Source organism: Cygnus atratus, chromosome 3, assembly GCF_013377495.2.
Source record: "Cygnus atratus isolate AKBS03 ecotype Queensland, Australia chromosome 3, CAtr_DNAZoo_HiC_assembly, whole genome shotgun sequence".
Taxonomy (NCBI): domain Eukaryota; kingdom Metazoa; phylum Chordata; class Aves; order Anseriformes; family Anatidae; genus Cygnus; species Cygnus atratus.
The window spans coordinates 56,146,843-56,165,796 of NC_066364.1; the positions used below are offsets into that span (position 1 = coordinate 56,146,843).

An 18,954-nucleotide genomic window follows, 5' to 3' on the forward strand; every position below is an offset into this window, starting at 1 on the left:
CTCAGTGTCCACCTCAAGGCCACCAGTGTTTAGAACTGAGCAGGAGGAGTTCATCTGTGCCCTTGAAAATCCTGTTATCCATAGTTCAACTGCTCTATAATTCTGGCTGACACTTACTGTACAAATCATGGTAGTTCAGCATTCTTAAGAATGGATGTGTTAAGTAATAAAGGTGATTCATCGTTGTTACACCAAAATAGCAATGGGGTAGTGTTACTCACCAATATTCTCTGATTTAGTAAGGTTGAAAAGCTTGCTTTAAAAAATAAAAGTTCAAAATATTTACATTCCTTTATTTTAGGCTTCTAAATCCACAATTAGTCATTTTAAATTCCAAAGAGATGTGTTTTTAAGGAGGCTAGTTTTGCTTTTGCTGAATCTTACTGGGTTTTGTAGTAGCTATGCTTTTCTAGAAATTAAAACCACTTTTCTTTAATGGAGAGCTTTTCAAACCCACAAAAAACAATTAGGTGCCTTTTTTTTTCCTTTTTCCCCTTAGTATTAATACTCTTTTAAAGCCCTCTATTTAGGAACGTATTCTTAGGGCTAAAGTGGACTTAGAGACTCGGTACCTAACTCAAAGGGTGGATGCCACCTGGAATGACTGAATGTAAACTTGAGATTCTGATTATTTTTAAGTTTTTACAATTTAAAAGGTTGGCCAGGTAGTTTAAAAGTTAGCCTAAGTATGGTTGGTATGTACATATCAGGAATTATCATTAAAGAATTCTGTTATGATTGAAAAGGTAAAAAAAAACAAAAAACAAAAAAAAACAGTTGTTTTCATGCAAAGGAAAGACAGAGCTTGAGGTCAAGTAGACTAACGTCCTTCATTCAAGATTATGGCAGGCTCAACATACAGTTCTGCACAAAGTCTGTTTCCCTGTCATTAATGCATGCTTTGGTGTATGCAAAAGCAATTCTAACCACCTCTAGTAAGACATTGTATTTGCAAAAGTAATGTGCAGCTTCTCCTGTATTAAACCATTTTTTTTAATCAGCTTTGTTTTTCTCTAAAGAAAATCTGTAACGTTGTTTGCATTTTCAGTCTTCTATGAAATACACATGGAAGTCATTCACTTATGATGTTGACCAGCATCATAATACATTTTTTATGCTCCTTGTTCTTCTGCTATTCTTCAATGCGCTGATATTTAGTATAACGCGTGTTAGGGAAGGTAGCAGGCTCAGCTGGTATGATTTCCCACACACACGTTTTTTACAGATCAGGGTTTCAGTGAATAGAGGTGGGTGGATATTATGTTAGCTTCAAGCAATTCAGGTTTTCATTTATGTTTTAAACATAGATAATTCATTTATTTAGATGCTAGAAGCAGGATAATGTTGGCAGATTTCCAGGTTATTTATTTTAGCTTAAGGAGTCATTAAAAATATCTTTACAGTGATATTTAGAGACCACAACTGAGCTTTTCTAATTAACATTCTGCTACAAAGGAAAGGTTTTATCTAACCTAAATGCAGCGTGTTTACTTAGCTAAATCTTTTTGATTGGTGGTGCTTCTATAAAATTTTCACAGTGCTTTCTACCCTTTGGTACTTGAGATTTTCACTGTGTACCACATACAGGTAAGATGACTGCTTCGAAGCTCAACTATTCTGTGATTCTGTACAAAATTAGGTTAAAGCTTTACAAAGGCAAAGTCTGGAGATTATTTAGTCAAACTCCCCCGTTCAGAGCAGAGTGAACTAGTACAGGGTGCTCAGGACTATATCCAGTCAAGTTCTGAATATATTCAAGGCTGGAGGCTCTACAGCCTCTCAGGGCAATCTATTCCAGTGTTCGATCACCCTTACTGTGAGGAACCTTTTTCTTATTTTTAAATTGGCCTTTTCCTACAGAAGCAGAATAAGGATCTCTTCTTCAGCTACTCACTGAAAGCTATATGTGCAAGCTTAGTTCTGCTGATAGGGAACCTGAGGACAACTGTATGGGTTTCCACAAATAGTGGGAACTTGTGTTTTGTAATTCAAATTTCTGCCAGGTGATAAGAAAATAGAAAGTAATAGTTATACTGCATGTGTTTTGGACTTTAAATCTACAGTACTTGGTGTCTCCATTAATATAACATTAAATATATAGCAATGTGTGCCAGAGGATCAGAATCTTCTCAGGAAGTTGGCTATAATTTGTGGGCAGCCACAGGCCTACTGTGACTTTTAAGAACTTGGTATACCATGTTCCCACACACATGCTTGTTATGAGTGGTAGTAATGGAAATGTGGGTGTTCCTGTTCATTGCAATATGTAATCACCTTTTGACATTTTCTTCTCTAAATTTGCAAGTAAATGCACCAGTTGTGTAAGTGAAGAAATAGGTGTGTTGGCTTTAGCAAGCGCGTTACCTGTGTGTGGGTGTGAACTATATGGAAATAAAGGAAGCCTCTAACTTCCAGTGGTTTTTGGTGTCTTTTGGGTCAGGCCATTCAATGTTCGTGCCTTTTTCAAAGACGTTCTTTTTTTGGCCATTTTTCTACATGTACCTATGGCCTTGAACTTGGAAGGGAGCCATAATGGAAAGTAAGGTTGGAGAAGGGACTTCAGGAAGTTAACATAATCTATTCTCATAGTCCCATTCCTGAAAACTATATGGCCATTTGTTTACACCAGAAGCTTCAGCTAATGGAAATTCCATAGTGACTTCAGGTGATCTGTTCCAGATCATTGAATGTAAAGGTAGTTTCTCAGAGAAAAATCCACTCTGATTATGGTTTTGACCCAGAAAACGTATACACATATATTGCAGATATCTGTAAATTTCTTATCTTACGATAAGAAGAGGAGGCATGAGTGTAAAATGGAATCTCTGAAATGACCAGGATTTAAAATATCCAGGGGAAGGTCAAGGGAAAAAGGGGTAGAAAAAAATAAAGGAAGGGAAGGGAATGGAAAGGGAGAAATGAAAAGGAAAAAACAGAAACAAAAGGAGAAGAAAGGAAAAGGGAGGCAGAGATACGTTTAATCTGCATAGGTTTGTTTTTTTTTCTTTTTTGATGTAGTTTACAGTACAGAGCCCACAGACTGGCACAATTTAAGGTGTGATAAACTGTGAAATTTTGTCCTGGAATGTCCTAAGATCATCTGTGCATAAGCCAACATATTATGGCTTTTCTACCCAGGTATTAACTGTATCAGAACTGCTTGTTTTTTCTCTCATTCTATGCTACACCACACAAGTAATGCCTTTCACATTTGTATCTCCAGTGTTTTCCATGGTTTTGAAGACTATAGTGCAGGACGGCACAGAATATTTGTCACTGTTGCCTGGAATCTTCCCTCACCCATGATTCTTCACCAGCCTGCTGAACAGCCAAATCTTGTGTGCTGAACACAGATTTCTGGCTAGAGGCAGATTCCTGCGGCCTGCAGAGGGTCAGTTCCCTCAGCTTTGCCCTTCTCTCTATGTGAGAGGAACTACCTGGGGCATAGTTCCTTTGGCTGGTTTAGGCATATGCACCCATCCAAGTGCCAGCACAGTTTCGATTCTCAGCATATCTGGGAAAAGGAAGAATGTCTAAAAAATACATCTGTTGTTGTTTTTAAAGTTGGAATGAATTTCATGTGAGCAATTAGAGAAAGTAGACACTTCAGAGTACATTTGGGAATATGAATGCTCTTAGAGAATGTTTTAAGTATATGTTATCTGTTATTCATATATGTATTTATTTCATTTGAGCATTAGAATTAATTAATACTGAGCTTCTCTTTCACAGAAAAATAACAGCAAAAGAGTTTTCTGGTTGAGTTTCTCAGAGACTTAGATGCTTTACGTTGATTCCAGAAAACAACATTCTTAAGCTGACTAATAGTTTGAAAAGAAAAAAGAAGCAAGCTCCATAGGATGTGGCTTGTGCCACCAGGCTCTGCTCTACAATATGGTTTTGTTGTTAATTGTTTGCATTTTGTTGCATCTTATGTAATCTTCATCACAGAAGTGGATTTCACAGATGGATTAATTTTGCAAGCAAGCATTGATGGAAAAGAACAACGCTGAATAAAGATGTGCTAATTAGCTGTATGTGTTGTCATATTTTACAGAAGCTGATTTTAAGATCTTTATTATTCACTGTAGTAGGTCAAATATGCAGCTTGCCATGCAAAATATGAATATTATCTTTGTAGCCTACTTCTGTCATTAGGCCGTATATTGTGCTTATGAAGGAAGGTTAGATTTAACTCTGTCATGTAAAGGGCAGCTCTGTACTGAGCTGAGATGAGATCAAATAGCATGCAGTACGATTATCCTGTCTTATCCTGCAGATGATGTTGGTCATTTAAACATTGAGTTCCCTGACCTCTCTATATGTTTGCTGTTTGGCTATATTTTATATGAAACACTATTTCATAAAAGCTCATGCAAGAAGGAAATAATAATCTTCCTTAATTTGCTTTAAGTGGCTGTAAAAATGAGCCAGTGAGACTTGGTTGCCATAAGATAATACAACCTAAATGCCATATATGAAGCTGTCAGGTAAAAATTCAGTCAAAATATGCTGCAAGTCTGTTTTGTCAACAGTGTATGTAACAGTACTGGAGATGTGATGTATGTTAAAAGCTTCTTTTAAGTGTGTTGAGAAGAGCATGTTGTCAGAATATAACTGTGCCACGTCAATGTATTTTATGATAACTTCTAATAATATCAGTTTTGTAGACATTTTCTTTTTTTAAAGGAATTCCTTATTTAAAAAAAAAAAGACTTTATAATCGAAGTCAATGGGTAAAATTTTTAGTTGAAAGTTATCTGAAAAAGGTAATATTTGAAATGACGAGTTTGATTTACAATTTTACAGTTGTGCCAGCAATTCACGTATACCATATCCATTTAAACCTTTTTTGTCTACAAAATACACTGTAAGTATTAGTAAGTGCTAAATGAAAAGCATAAATCTGGATCCTTATTAGTCACTATAACAAATTCTCCTGTGCTATGGAATATGTTTAGTTGCCACAAAAACAGAGCAGACATTCCTACTCTAACTGCCTAAATCAAGAGTCTCTTGTATCAAGTTAGCCTGTTTCTGCTTTTACTAATGCTACTGGGCATCTGGCATAATGCTTTTAAACTCACGACCATGATGGTGACATTGTATGACTGTAAGAAAGAAAGGAATGGAGCCTGACGATGTATTTGTGTAAAATACACCACACTGTGGGCTTGGTAGAAGGTGGTATTTCTGGAACCTCTGTGCCCTAAATTCACGGAATTCCAGTTCCTGCTGGAGCCTTTTTGACTTGTGGTTCAGGGTCACGAACTTTATTTTAGCCAATGGTTGACTATTGAGATGCTTTTACCTGTCCTGATGATCTCAGTGATCAGTACTTGCCTAATGCTGGCCACTAACGGATGCCAAAAGGATGAGAATGTGAAGGTATTGTACATCACTTGGCACACCAGAGCAGTTGGTAGGAGTCCTTGAGAAAAGTCATACCTATAGCACTGTATTCCCTAGAATGAATGTCAGTAGTTCTTAACTGGAATAGCAAACTTCATTTCTACACTTAGAGGTTTCTGAAAATTATGCAAGCTGTTCAGTGTCTTAAAACAAAACTACAAACTGCTGTGTGTTACATGCAAATATGAAAATTGCTGGCTCATATTATTAACGTTACATACAATTGAGAAGGTTCCCAGAGGTCAGAAAGGGTATGTTGGAGGTCACTGATACCGGTGTGGTGACAATGGGAAGGTACTGAATGAATGCCATAAATACAATCTAGAAATAAAAATATCTAAACCTAATACTGTGCTGTGTGTCAATACAGAGTATAACTAAATGCAGTAAGGCATTGTACTCTGGAAAGGTCATTAATTTATGAAGAAGGCATGTTGATATGCATAATGGTGGAGAGGCAGGGATGGGGTGTTGATTCTTAATCTAGATATCAGCAAGGGCTGCTAAGATGCAAGTTATCATTTCTTGTCTCTGCTTGCACGCATTAGAAGTTGCACAGCATTTTTACCTATGTTGGTTTTGTCCCTTAAAACTGTTCTTCAGCACTGCTGGTGGGGGAAGGCATGTCAAAGGTCATTTTTGCAAGTTGATGCTGAAAAAAGACCAGTTGCATAACAGTCTTAGCTGGATTTACACTATTGTGTAACATCAAAAGTATTAGAAACATAAACGCAGTCTCCAGGTCTTTCTTGCTGGTAAAAATACTGGGGAGGACATTGCACTTAGGGGATTTACAGAGGAAATGCAAATCAGAGTCATTTCAGCCAATTCCCAGAAGGTGTATTCTGACCAAAGTAAAGTTAGAAATACGTAAGGGGCTCTACTGTTTCTCAGTTGAAGGGATGTCTGTCTGCTGTGTGGGGACATTTGGGACTATTCTCTTAATGGTTTTACATGGTGTGAAGAACCTGCAGCACAAAGGCAGGACATGGAGATACCATCTCATAAAGCTAAGTATGCCCTTGCATAAAATGAAGTGTATTGAACAACAGCAACAAAAAACTCAGAATGAAGGCTGCAAAATACTTTACTATGTACAATCAGCCTGTACTTAAACAGCGTTTGTTCCTAGATATATTTTTATATGATTATCAACTTCATTGAACATATATATAGAATTTTGCATATACTTTTGTATGGCTAATGGGACACTTTGATCTTGAAAATATTCTAATCCTTATTATGGCCCAGGTTCTCAGACCATCCCTGATGCTTTCTGATTTCTGACTCAGAGCCCCCCCATAAAAGGGTGGGGAGGTGACAGAGGAAGGGAAGTGTTGGGGGTAGATCTACTTATGCAAATGCAACTTAGGATAAGAGTTCAACTTAATAAAAATTTGTCTGATAGTTAAAAACAGGCTTAAGATTTGAACTGAATATCAACACAGTAATTTGCAAAAAGATCCATGGTCCCTCTTGCCTGTCTTCTCATAGTAGAGCTAGCTGAGCCAATGGTCATCCCAAAGTCTGTGACAAGGCTGGGTGTGTTTGGTTAGAGGTGGTGTGACCAGACTGGATGGAGCATAGGTGAAACGAGCTTTGCCCTGCTACCAAGGACCTTTTAGACCTGGAAGTCAAATCTTGGCCTTCATTTTTGTCATCAACAGAACTGTGCTGAATAGATTTGGAAACCTCTTTAGGAAGATGTTTAAAGGCACGTATGCAATAATGTGGGCATTTTAACAAATGCCCATATATATGTATAAACTAGCAGGTAATGGAAAGGTGTTTTGTTTTTTTTAATTATTCTCATAGGCAACACTTATGTTCGTAGTTTGAGTGAGGCATCATCAGCATCTATTTTAGGGTCTCATTCCACTCTCTGAGATGAGAGTATGTCCACTGACATCAAGAAAATGACAGAGATTTAACTAGTCAAGCTAGAGAATGAGGCCTCAGTGAAATAAGAACATTGCAACCTTGCTGTGTCCTGTGAAAAACAGCAAGGCTGAGGAGAAAGGAGACCCAGTAAAAAACATTTCTTTGGTTTTGTTCATGCTCTGCACCTGAAAAAGAGAAAATGGGCATAACCAGCGCTACTTCCTTTCTAATTACACTTTGTGCTCCCTCTGTTACTTTTGCAATGTTTTAGCCTTTGTTGCCATTCAGCATTAGTGGTTGAGATTAATTCAAGTCATCCAACAAACTCCTGGTTTCTGGAGATCTGGTACCCTCAGCTGCTTCCTTTAAGCTTCCATTCCAGTCAGTGGAGACAGAGACGAGCACCTTCACAGATTGACACATTTCACTTGGCAGTTTTAGAACTTGTTAGGCAGTCTTTAAGGTATTTTGGGGGTTAGGAATATAAAATCAAAGTATTTGTGCTGGGGAAAAAAATTTTTTGATAGAATTCTGTCTGAAAGAGTAAAGCATTACCTGGTATCTGCCTTCTAGCCCATGGTTTGTATGGCAGAGGCCTCATTGACGGACTTCCAGCTGTAGGTACTACCAGGGCTAAAAGGGCCTGACATAAAATGTGATGTGCCTTATTGCAAATGTTAATCTTTTCTTATTTCTCCTCCTATCCCTACCAAGTTATATTGCATTCATATATATAAAAGTTAGAAGAAAATACTCTGTTTCTGTTGCAAGAATTAGGCAGTGGGATTTTTGTATTAATCTCTGGTGTATTTTGGTACACATTTGCAATCTTACAGAACTTGTTCAAAGGAGAAGTAGGACCAAAGGAGTTGTACTTCTGAATTTTTCATGATCATTTCTGCAGTCCTTGTCTGCCAAGGCGCACCACAGTATACAAGATTGATTGTAATAAGCTCTCCTTCTCTTACTAGGCCAGTACTTCTAATTATGAACTTGTCTGTGTCACTGCTCCCAGTGCCAGATGTTCAGAGTTAGTTTATTGAGCAAAAAAAAGCATGTGTACAGAAAAGCTTGATTACTATGAGAACGCAACTTAACTATACTGAAGGATCTGTGTGGATTGGAGCATATAGTCCAAATCAGTAAATTAAGATGATTTTGTGTTTGAATGTATATGCTATGCGTGAAATGAGTACCTTCAAAAACAAATCAGTGATCGGTGCTATTTAGAATATGCATTCACTGTCTAGATTTTTTCATCTTTCTTTCTTTCCTAAAACCTTCTTCCTTTACGTTTAAAAAATAAAAAATATAAAGGTAGAATTGTAGCATATGGAAACAGATTTGATCTATGTTGTCTAATTTGAAATACCAATAAATAATTTTGAAATGCATCTCTTAAATGTATCTAATGTGTATGTATGCATGGAAGAGCACGTATGTTAGCTGATTCTGTGCTTTAGACCGCAGGTTGCTCCAGAAAGTCAGTGTCTGCGGAGAGAATGCTTATTTGATGTAAATTTACAAAAATTGTATCAAACAAGTATTCAACAAATCACTCCATTCTGCTTCTAACAGCTTGTGCTTACTGTCTTTGAAGATGTTATCTTCAAGGGGGACAGACAGGATGAAGGATTGCTCTGAAGAGTGCTTTGCTTGCATTAGGATTAAACTGCATTTACAAAGCTGTGCAGAAGTGGGCAACTTTGTAATTTGGTTTGTGCTACAGTTACTATTTTTCTTGAGTTTTGATGGGTGGGAGTATGGGTGAGATGGGTGCAGAAATAAGGAAAAATAATAGCAGGGGATTATAGCCTTTCTTTTTAAAAACTTTTCTGTTCTTTGTTTTTGTAGTTACAAGAAAACACACGAGACCCTGAGCCACGCAGGACATAAAGCAACAGCAGCTATCAGCAATGTAGGAACTGCTATCAGCAAGAAGTTCGGAGATATGAGGTACAAGGATCTGCTTCTTCTCTGTTCTTACTTTGACAGACTTGTTATGTTTTTTCTCCTCAGCTTTTCTTTTCCACCTACATTAGTGCTCTAAAGTTTCAAGTAGTTTGTAATTAGTTTATAACATTAATTGTTCTGAACCAAAAAGAAGGGATAACGATGAATGAAGATATAATTTTAATTTTGCGAGCTCAAGGAAATATACAAATAAAATACTAAATACTGCAGTTAGATCTTTATTAACGCTTTATTCATACATAGATTCTGGAGACAAAGGTATCTGAAGAAAACAAGCTTGCCTTGGAGCTGTTCCTGGAAAGATAAATAATATTAAATAAATAAATAAATAAACATTTCAGACTATTTTATATCAGCTCTTTCAAGTGTACAAAAGATAAAACAAAAGTAGTACCACATCCTGAAGACGGGCTTTGTTACTTAGGAAAATCTTACTCCCTTGTCTTTTCTTTTTTTTTTTTCTTTTGTCTTCTATCTGTTTGTCACTATCCACATACTTTCCATATATTTGTTTCTTGGTGTTTTTAACTTTCAATGTTTTACTTACCTGAAAGGCGTGTGATTATTGCCTTTGAGCTTCACTCTGATAGTCCAGGCCTCCTAAAATAGGAGGCAAATTTTTATTCTGTTTGTATAGAAAAAAAAAGAAAAAAAAAAAGTGAAAATAACAGGAATTGAGGGGAATAATTCCCATTTAAGTACAACTTAAATGCTGAGCTTTATATGTTGGTGTATCTTTAAAAGTGTTCAATCTAAAGTTCCTCAAAATGAAAGCATAAATGAAGAAATTGTGCTCTGCAAATCAGCACATAAATTTTCAGCTTAATAGCAGCATTATAGAATTTCGTCTCAGGTGTTTCAGGGAATTTATTTTTTGTGATGAAATAAACGGACTTGAATAACTACAGTATACTGTCTAAGCTGCAGAATTAGGGTCCCATTTATTAACAATAATGGTATATATTCACTTTTTGGTAATTCTCACAGTGTGAATCCATTCTATAGTATTTCAAATACTTTCTTGTTTTTTAATGCAAATGGATTTTTTACCACTCTCGTTTTTACTTTGAATCTTCAGAAATCTTTAGAGTCGCATCTGCCTCTTACATACAGCTAAACACACCCTCTGCAGAATTATTGCTGTTTTTCTAGGTGCAGGTGAAAAAAGGAAAAACTTCATCATGGTATGATCTGCTTTACAATGTCTTTTTCCACATTACAGTTTAAAGTAGAAATCTATTGAGTGACTTACAACCAGCTTAGGAACATAAGCTAAGAACTTTTTGACTTAATAAAGCTAGACAGATATTGATAGTATATGCCTAGGAAAGGTTATAAGAGTAAAAAAGCGTGCAATTACATTTTCCTGGTACATTTGTTTGGCATCCAGCAATCTAAGCTGAAAATTTTCTGAAACAGAGGTGGAAGCTTTCATTTAAAAGTCTTTGACAGGTTGTTCTTCATAAATTTACTATTTATTTATTTAACTTGCATGAGCTTTTGACATTCATAACACCTCATGTCCCTCCAGATTAACAGATAGTTATGTGATAAAGAGGTGTGAGGTGTGTTTATTCGTTCATTCATTCTCTATTTTGAATCTACTTGGTCTTTACTTTGCCTTCTGGCTCTTCTATTATGAGAAATATTGAAATATTGTAGTCCTACTGCTGTCCTTCATGTCATTCACGATTTCCTTAGGTTTTATCATGTTGTTCAGTTCCCTCTTTCCAGGCTGAGGTTCCAGTTGCATGAGCTGTTTTCACAATACTGTTTTCTGCCTCTGTTTATTCTTACTGCCTTCCCTTTTTTCACAGTTGTATTGTGTATTTTTGAGAAATTCATGATGAGAAGTTTATGCAGCATGTGGCACACATCTATTCTGTTTTGTCTTCTGCTCTTTCTAACACTTCCTCATATAACAAAGACAAGGCCAGTGCTCAGTGAACAGGTCCTGCTGCTGCTTCAATGCTTTGGATCCTACAGCAGTGCTCAAAGAGTTGGTGTGCAAATACCTAGAACACTGGTTCTTGATGCTAGAGGGAAGGATGACTAACAATTTAGTACTTCTCAGGTCCTATTGCTTGTGCTTTGCATAGTATGTGAGATTTCTCCAAAGGCAGAAATGTTTTCACCATAATAAATGACATTTTTCCTTTAATATTTCCCTTAATTAATGGCTGCTTTCTTTCACCTAGTTATCAATGCCAGCCCCTACCCCCATGGTGATCACACTTCTGACTAGCACGTGGAAAGCAGATGGATGGTATTTAACTCATTAGCCCTTTAGCCAAGGGCTCAAAGTAGAAGCTAAGTCCATAAATGTTTTGATTAATTGAGAAGCTTGTTTCTAGTAGCTTAATTTGATCAAAATGATTACCTTAAAACATTTTTCAGGAAAATTTGAACTTACTAGCACTGCCATTTTTTGTGGAAGCATGCTGTTTTTAGTTAGGTTTTCAGTTATGAGAGCTTTCTTGACACATGGCAATGAAGAAGCAAGCAGTATAGCCAGTGTCCCCATGTTACATAAAGCATGGCATGAACTGGGCATTCTACATCTGCCGGACAGCCTAAGTCTGGAGTAACGCTTTGTATGTTCACCCCAGTAATGAAACTGGTGTAAGATCTTGGTGCAGGTTCAGTTCTGTGAGGGGTCACACTGTAAATGTTATCACATAAATGGCCGTGTTCAAATTCTACTCCTCTCCCACTCCAGCGCTAGCCATGGTTGGAGGAATAAGCTGTAAGGAGGCATGCGTCCTTTGTTTCATTGTTTGCTTTTTTGCTAATCCATACAATTTTATTTCAGTGATCGTGCATATGGATTATCATGAACCCTTCCCTTAATGCTGGTTTAAACACACATCAGATTCTGGCTTAATTCTATTGTTTAGGCATTAAGGCTGATGCTCACCAATGGCATCCAGATGCTAATCCCTGTTCTGCTTTTATTCAGAATGGACACTTGAAACTGCTTTCTAAAATCCAGATGATCATCGTAATTCCTCATATGTTGAGAAGTCTGATGTGTTTGGCCTTTACCCCTGCCTGGGGTGGTGACAGTTTTGAAAGAGCTTACAGTCATCCTGATGCCATTAGTTTGTTTTTTTTTTGCCTTCCACTCTCAGTTCCTATCATCTCTGTGAACATTTTCTGACATGGTTAAGGAAGGCAAAAGAGAACAGGGGAGTCCCAGGTCACTCATAGAGCAGCAATGTGGGCCTAGATCTCTAAGAAGCAGAGGTTACACATTTCAACATGTTATTACATTTCAACATGTCTCTTGCTGTGTTCAGCAGATGTGATATGTGGCTGAGGGTCTTTAACCCCGGCTCCTTTACATAATGGTGAACTTTGGATCTTGTCCTGCAATACTAGTGGACTACTCTACAGCTGTTTGTATGGGTCTAAGAGTTTCAGATCTGCTTATGGCTTATCTAGAAACAAGTCATCATACCAAGTGGGAGAATTTCTGATTTTTTTTTGTTTTCTTTTAAAGAAGAAAAAATAAATAAGGAAACTACAAAAGTAAGGAAACTACATACATTACTACTATATGTACACTACCACTTACATTACTATCCAAGTAAATGCATTTAAAGATTAAGCTAACAAAGGCATGCATGCAGATTAGGATGTCAGCAGTTATACTGTTTATACATCCTTCATTCAGTTGTCTCATACATTCTCTTTAATTACATGATCACACAGACCTCTTTCAAATTCGTTGCCTGGGATAAGCAAACTCTGAAAATGAATGAAGGTAATATAATTCCTCAGTCCTGCCAGCAGCTGAAAGGGACGTGTGGAAAGAGACAGAGGGCAGTCAGGAAGAACTTGGTGGTGTGAATGAGGCAGATGAACATGCCTCTCAGAGAAGGCTGGAGCCAACATAGAAAGCACAGGAGGTCCCAGAGGGGTGGAGGAAAGCAAAGTTCATCCCTCTGGAAAGGGACAAGGGAAGTTCTGGAAATGCAAACCAGATACTGGAGGAAAGAGTTAACCTGTTGCCTTCTAAGCATCTAGAAGATAGCACAATGACAAAGGCAAAAAAGGGTTTGTCAAGAAGATTATTTTGAACTGGCACCACCTGTAGTAGAGGATGGAGTGGAGGCACAGGATAGTGTTACTGTTTTAGCAGGAAGAGGGCATAGGGAGCTGAAAATTACATTCAGGGAATAGGTCTCATCATAATATAGGATTATGCAGGTATCTGTCCTGAGTCTGTTGCTCTTCAGCACTTTCGCTACTGGTTTAGGTGATGGCATCATGTATGCACTTAACCCCAAGATGACTGCAGTGGGAGGGAATCCAGGCAACTTTAGACAGCAGGAGTAGAACTCAAAATTAAATGCTGAAATAAAAACTGATGAAGGAAAGTAAGGTACTGTATTGACAGAGGGCAAAAAATCAAACAGAGATGGTGAGTACAGACCAGCCAGCTGGGCACTGGCCCTGCAGAAAAGGGCCTAGTATGTGCTAGGCTAGTGGCTTGCAAATGTGACACAATTCAATGTTGTCATGCTACTTTTGCTACTACAAACTTAATTCCAGCTTCCACAGGAGTGTTGCCTATAAGATTTGGGGAAGGATTGCTCTGCTCTGCTCAGTTCAGATAACGTCTCAGCTGGAGTATCCAGGGCAGTGCAGGGTGCACACGTGAACTGTAAGAAATGTGGAGAAATAACGCAGCAATATTCAGAGCTTCAGAAAATACAGCCAGTGACAGTGTGTGAACGAGTTGGCGTAGAAAAACGGGACTGAATAAAGAAAGAAGAGGGAGAATGTAGTAATGTAGTAAGTTTTATGTGCAAGTTCAAGAAAGCATTCAGCTATGAAACTGAGCAGTGGCACAGGTTACTTCTGAAGGCTGTAAAATCTCTCTCATTAGATGTTTTTAGAAGCAGGTTAGGCCAATATCTGTTGAAGATGGCTCAGGAATCATTAACCAGTTTTAGTGCTGTGGAAGCGGATGCTTGCTGTGCCTTCTCTTTGTGCATTTCCATCACCTAGGGGTGCTCTGGACACTTAAAAACTGTTGCTGAAGTCACTGAGAGCTAAATTCCCTGAAATATGTAGCTGTCATACACCAAGCTATCATCCTTAAACCTCAGTGTCTCTTAATATCCCCTCTAAAGGAGATGATGATATCTTGTTTCAAAATATAATTTCCTAAGCATTTCTTTCGGTGACAGGTGAAACAGCTGTTTTCTCTCATTTCTACTGTCACTTGCCCCTTCAGTCAAGCTGATTTTTAGAGCTCTGCAGTAACACAGGTTCCCTTATCACATGGCTGTGCAAATATCTGTTAGCATGGAGCAGGAGGTGGCTGGTACTGGGAGGCAGCAGGTAGTAGAAGAAGGTTATGACTGGCAACAGTATTGCTGAAGCTGCTCTAGGCAGAAACGTGTTGTGGAGATAAATCCATATATGTATGAGAAGTGCATGTGTACATGGTGATGAGCCCTGTAAATAACTGTGAAGAAATCCTTGCTTTTCTTCAGAGCACGGTGTGAATAGTGTGCAGTAAATAACGCATCACACCACACACTGGAAAATGATGTGAAGAATAACTATTGAAGAATGTTCATTAAGCGTGTGCCACCTATCAGGCTCACTGCATGAGGCAGGTGTTGCCTGAAGTGGTCGTTAATTAAGGCTACATCAATAATACACTGATGAAGGAGAGGCTGTCTGCCTCATCATTTCTTGACTTTGGCACCTTAATGACATCCTTTAAATATTGTGTATCAGTGTGACTGTCCCAGTTCTGCTACCTTCATTAAGTTTCTTGTGAGCTAGAAAACAGTGTTGAAGTGTTTCAAATATTAATTTAAACAAGGAAGAAGTATTTTAGAAAATGCAATTTTAGGAATTAAAAAGCTTTTTATTTTTTTGTTGTATCTATCTCAACTCAGATGATTAAAAGATGTAGAGGGAGGAGTGAGGAAGACATTTGCTGATGTACATGTAAATTTCCAGTTAGCCTGTACTTCCTCCTTAATGAGGGTAAGGTAGGACTTTGAGAGGGAAACCAGTTAACATTGATTAAATCTGATCTAATCAAGAGGACACGAAGTTTAGCAGACAGAACTTTCATTCATTGTTGCACAGAGAGTATACGACTGTGTGTAGTGAAGGAGTGTGTGAAAATTCTTGCCTTGAAGGAATCTGAACTGATCCACAGCCTAGTGTGATTTCCAGCAAGAAGATTTGAATGCAAATGATTTTCTTTTTCTCCTTGGGCAGTTTGGCATACTACAGATACATATGTAAATTTTTGTTGCATTTTCATAATACTTCTAACTCTTGCTTTTCTTTTCTTGTGCATCCACCAAAGATCACATTCAATTAGGTAAGACACATTATTGTCCTCAAAAACTGCCTCTGTATTTAACAGGATTTGTTTTATGGAATGTAATATAGTAATCTCTCTCCTTTCAACTTCGTTATGTATGATAAAAATATTTTCTACTTTAAGTGTAATGCCTCATTTTTACAACATGTTGAGTATAATGAGGAAAGGACTGGACAATGTGGCTAGAGTATGTTTGCCTTGCTCTTTAGTAGATTAGTCTCAAATTCAAATAATGAATGCATTCAAAAGATGCTCTTGGGGAAACCTGCTTATATGTAATACCATTCTCTTAACCATCATTTTCTGTCAGAGGTTGGAACTCTGCACACCACAAAATTTCTATTCAGCCAGCATGGTTTTATAAAGATTTATTTAAAAGAAAAAAATACCGCCTCATCAATAAGCAAAATTACATTAGTCATGAAACCTACATGCTGACTGTTTAAAAGTCTTCAGCCCTGGGGAAATTTCCAGTGGTAAGACTGATTCTTAACCTAATTAAAAAAAAAAAAAGAAAGTATTTGTATTTTTTGGAGCTTGAATATACTGATGCTGTAAAGCACTTCGACATATGATGAATTATGTATGCTGAGAGATTCTATACGCAGTTTGGCTTTATGTCAGTACACCCAACAGAGAGGCTGAACAGCCCTGAGTCCCTGCAGTCCATCTGGCCTGGTAGTGCTGCCAGTGCATGGGGCAGGTTGAGAAAAACTTCTCTGTTCAGCTAAGTGTCGTCCTAATGAGGCTTCTTACTTCATTGAGAAAACTTCAAAATGTGGTATAGATTGACCTTATTATCTCACTCTGACATGAAACCAAAACGTAGTATCTGGCAATATTTGTCATGAAAGATCTCTGTCCTCTGCCTCTGCACTGAACCCCTGAAATCTTTCATCATCACAGACAGGGATGTCTTTAAAAAAGATTAGTATTTTAAATTTCCAGTAAAACGTGATATGTATTGTCAGTGTTCTTACAACTTGCATCCTCGCCTTCTTAAAGAAATTAAAAGATGAACTTAGTAAAATATTCACTTAGTATTCAGATCATCTGTCACATGCCATCTCTCAGCTGTGCGAATTTAATTTGGCACAGTGTAATCTTCTTATTCAGAGCTTCATATTTGAAATGTTTTGCTGCTAGAAGAGGAGCAGTGTATGCTGAAATACTTCCAAACTCTTGTTTTCTACCTGTTCATCATGTGTTACAAGACTAACATGACAAGCGTGCTTGTTTCAATTAAGTAGAATTGTTAAAGATCTGCACTCATGAAATGTTTGGGCTAGTTTTTCATAAACCTTAAATATGATGTGAAAAATTGAACATGAAAACTGTGTTGTCTGGTGTCAGTTTCTGTCTGAGTTTAGCAAAAGCTTGAAATGCGCACAACAGAAAACAGTTCGTATAAGTCTCTCTGTCACACCTTCTTGCCAAATAGCTCCCCCTGCCTTGAATCTGTAAAAAAAAAAAAAAAAAAAAAAGCTTTTGTGTATTTATCAACACAGTGCTTCTCTGAATTTGTATAGTTTGGAACAAACGTGCTGTTTATATGAGAGCTCTCATTTTTAATGCTATGATCATGCTTTGCTTGATTGCCACCAAATGTTGCTGTCCCTTAACACTCTTCCTTTTTTCAATCAGACCAAGCTGCAGCTGTCACTCAACACTGAAAGTAGCCACACATGAATTTTGGAAACAGCACATACTCTTGCAGTGTGCAACTTATAATGTTCAGATGTAAATGTAGTTACAGACAGTTCTTGCACTTCAAATAAAGACTATTCAGAACAGTGTTGATGCTTCCCAGCAGTAGTGAAATTAGGACAGGAGATTTGACTTTGGTGGCTCAGGTAGAAGAATGGGGCTAGTTAAGTCAAGAGGTTAGGATGGGAAGCCAGCTGCAGAGGTGCAGAAGAGGATTAGGAGATTTTTTGAGTGTTGTAGAGACTCCATCCTCTGCCTTCCAACATCCTGATACACACACTGCTGGGCAGTCTGAGGAGGGAAGAAGAGAGCGTGACAAGGAGAGGTGGATGAGAGCTTTGAAGAACAGTGCTTTCTATGCTTGGTGATCCCAGAAGAGATAGGAAACTGTTACAGCTGAGTGGCTTGCTTCTCTGTTGAAAAAAACTCTTGTGTTAGGCTATACAAACTGGGGGCTAGTACTGTCCATTTTGGCTATATGCATTTTACATGCAACAGAGGCAGGCAGTTGCCTGCCTGCCTAGTGCTTTGAACCAGCTCTGATCAGGTTCACAGACCTGAGGCATGCTGCATTCACCAAGCACAAAGCTTATTGTCTATGACTGAGGAACATGAAGGTAGCTTTCCGTTCCTCTGTCATATGTTGCATGTCTGTGTAGATAGCAGGGTTGGTTCTGTGTCCTTTAAACGGATATTGCCAGGAACTTCATTACTCTTTGAGCCCTATGCAATTGCTGTTCAGTTGACCTGAGAGTGTGGTGGCAAGATCTTCAGTGCTGAATGTGAGCTGGAATTCACAGGTAAGTTTGACAAGCTGTTGCCATCGGGAGTGGAGTGCCAGTACTCTTATGTGAACTTTAAAAATAGTTATATTCAAAAAATAAAAACAGTATGTTGTGATCTTTTTGCAAACTGGATTTTACAGCTTTTTTTCCATATCTTTTGCTTTCATCCCACAGTTACTCTATTCGCCATTCCATAAGCATGCCTGCAATGAGGTAATATGCTACCCATATTGTGCTCGCTATGTTGACGTTCAGCATTGTAATGAGGGGGGAATTGTATACCTTGATCCTAATCATGCAGTTTTTTAGTCAGATGGCTTCAATCAATTAAGGTTATTCACGTAGATAAGGTCTGTAGGACTGGCCATCTGTGGTTTTCTTTTTTTTTTTCTTTTTAATTGCGTTAACTGCTTAACCTCTTGTTCGATCTTTTAAATAAATGGAGCAGTTCTGAGATGTATTTGGGTAGTTGAGTGTTATCAGATTTGTATTACTGAATCTGAAATTCAGTTGTTTTGCTGTCTCTAGAACATCATCCAAAGCCCATTAATGTCAGCGATGCTTTCCACTCCAGCAGCTTTGGATCATGCTCCTATGCAGGGATTTTATGAGTGCTTTCATATTTTAATGGCTATAATCATGCTTTACATGACTGTTGCCAAATATCAATGTCTCTTCAAGTAAAGCTCTTACTGTTTTCAATAAAATTAGGATCCAGCTTCCTTTTTATCCTCCCAGTCTCTAAATATATTAATATTCTGGCTCCCTGCCAAGCGTATGAGGAAAACAAACCTCCTAACCACACAATGGATGCCACTTCATTCAACTTCGGCA

At 37.8% G+C, this 18,954-nt stretch overlaps 1 protein-coding gene across 3 annotated transcripts in view; it reads left to right on the top strand.

Moving 5' to 3' along the window:
* The window catches only part of TPD52L1 (TPD52 like 1), a 53,815-nt gene that overhangs the window by 29,058 nt on the left and 5,803 nt on the right, over window positions 1-18,954 (top strand). For all 3 annotated transcript variants that reach the window (XM_050709964.1, XM_035538931.2, XM_050709965.1), the window contains exons 4-5: window positions 9,148-9,249; window positions 18,295-18,333. In XM_050709964.1, the coding sequence (XP_050565921.1) occupies window positions 9,148-9,249; window positions 18,295-18,333 (141 nt within the window). The remainder of the gene's footprint in view (window positions 1-9,147; window positions 9,250-18,294; window positions 18,334-18,954) is intronic.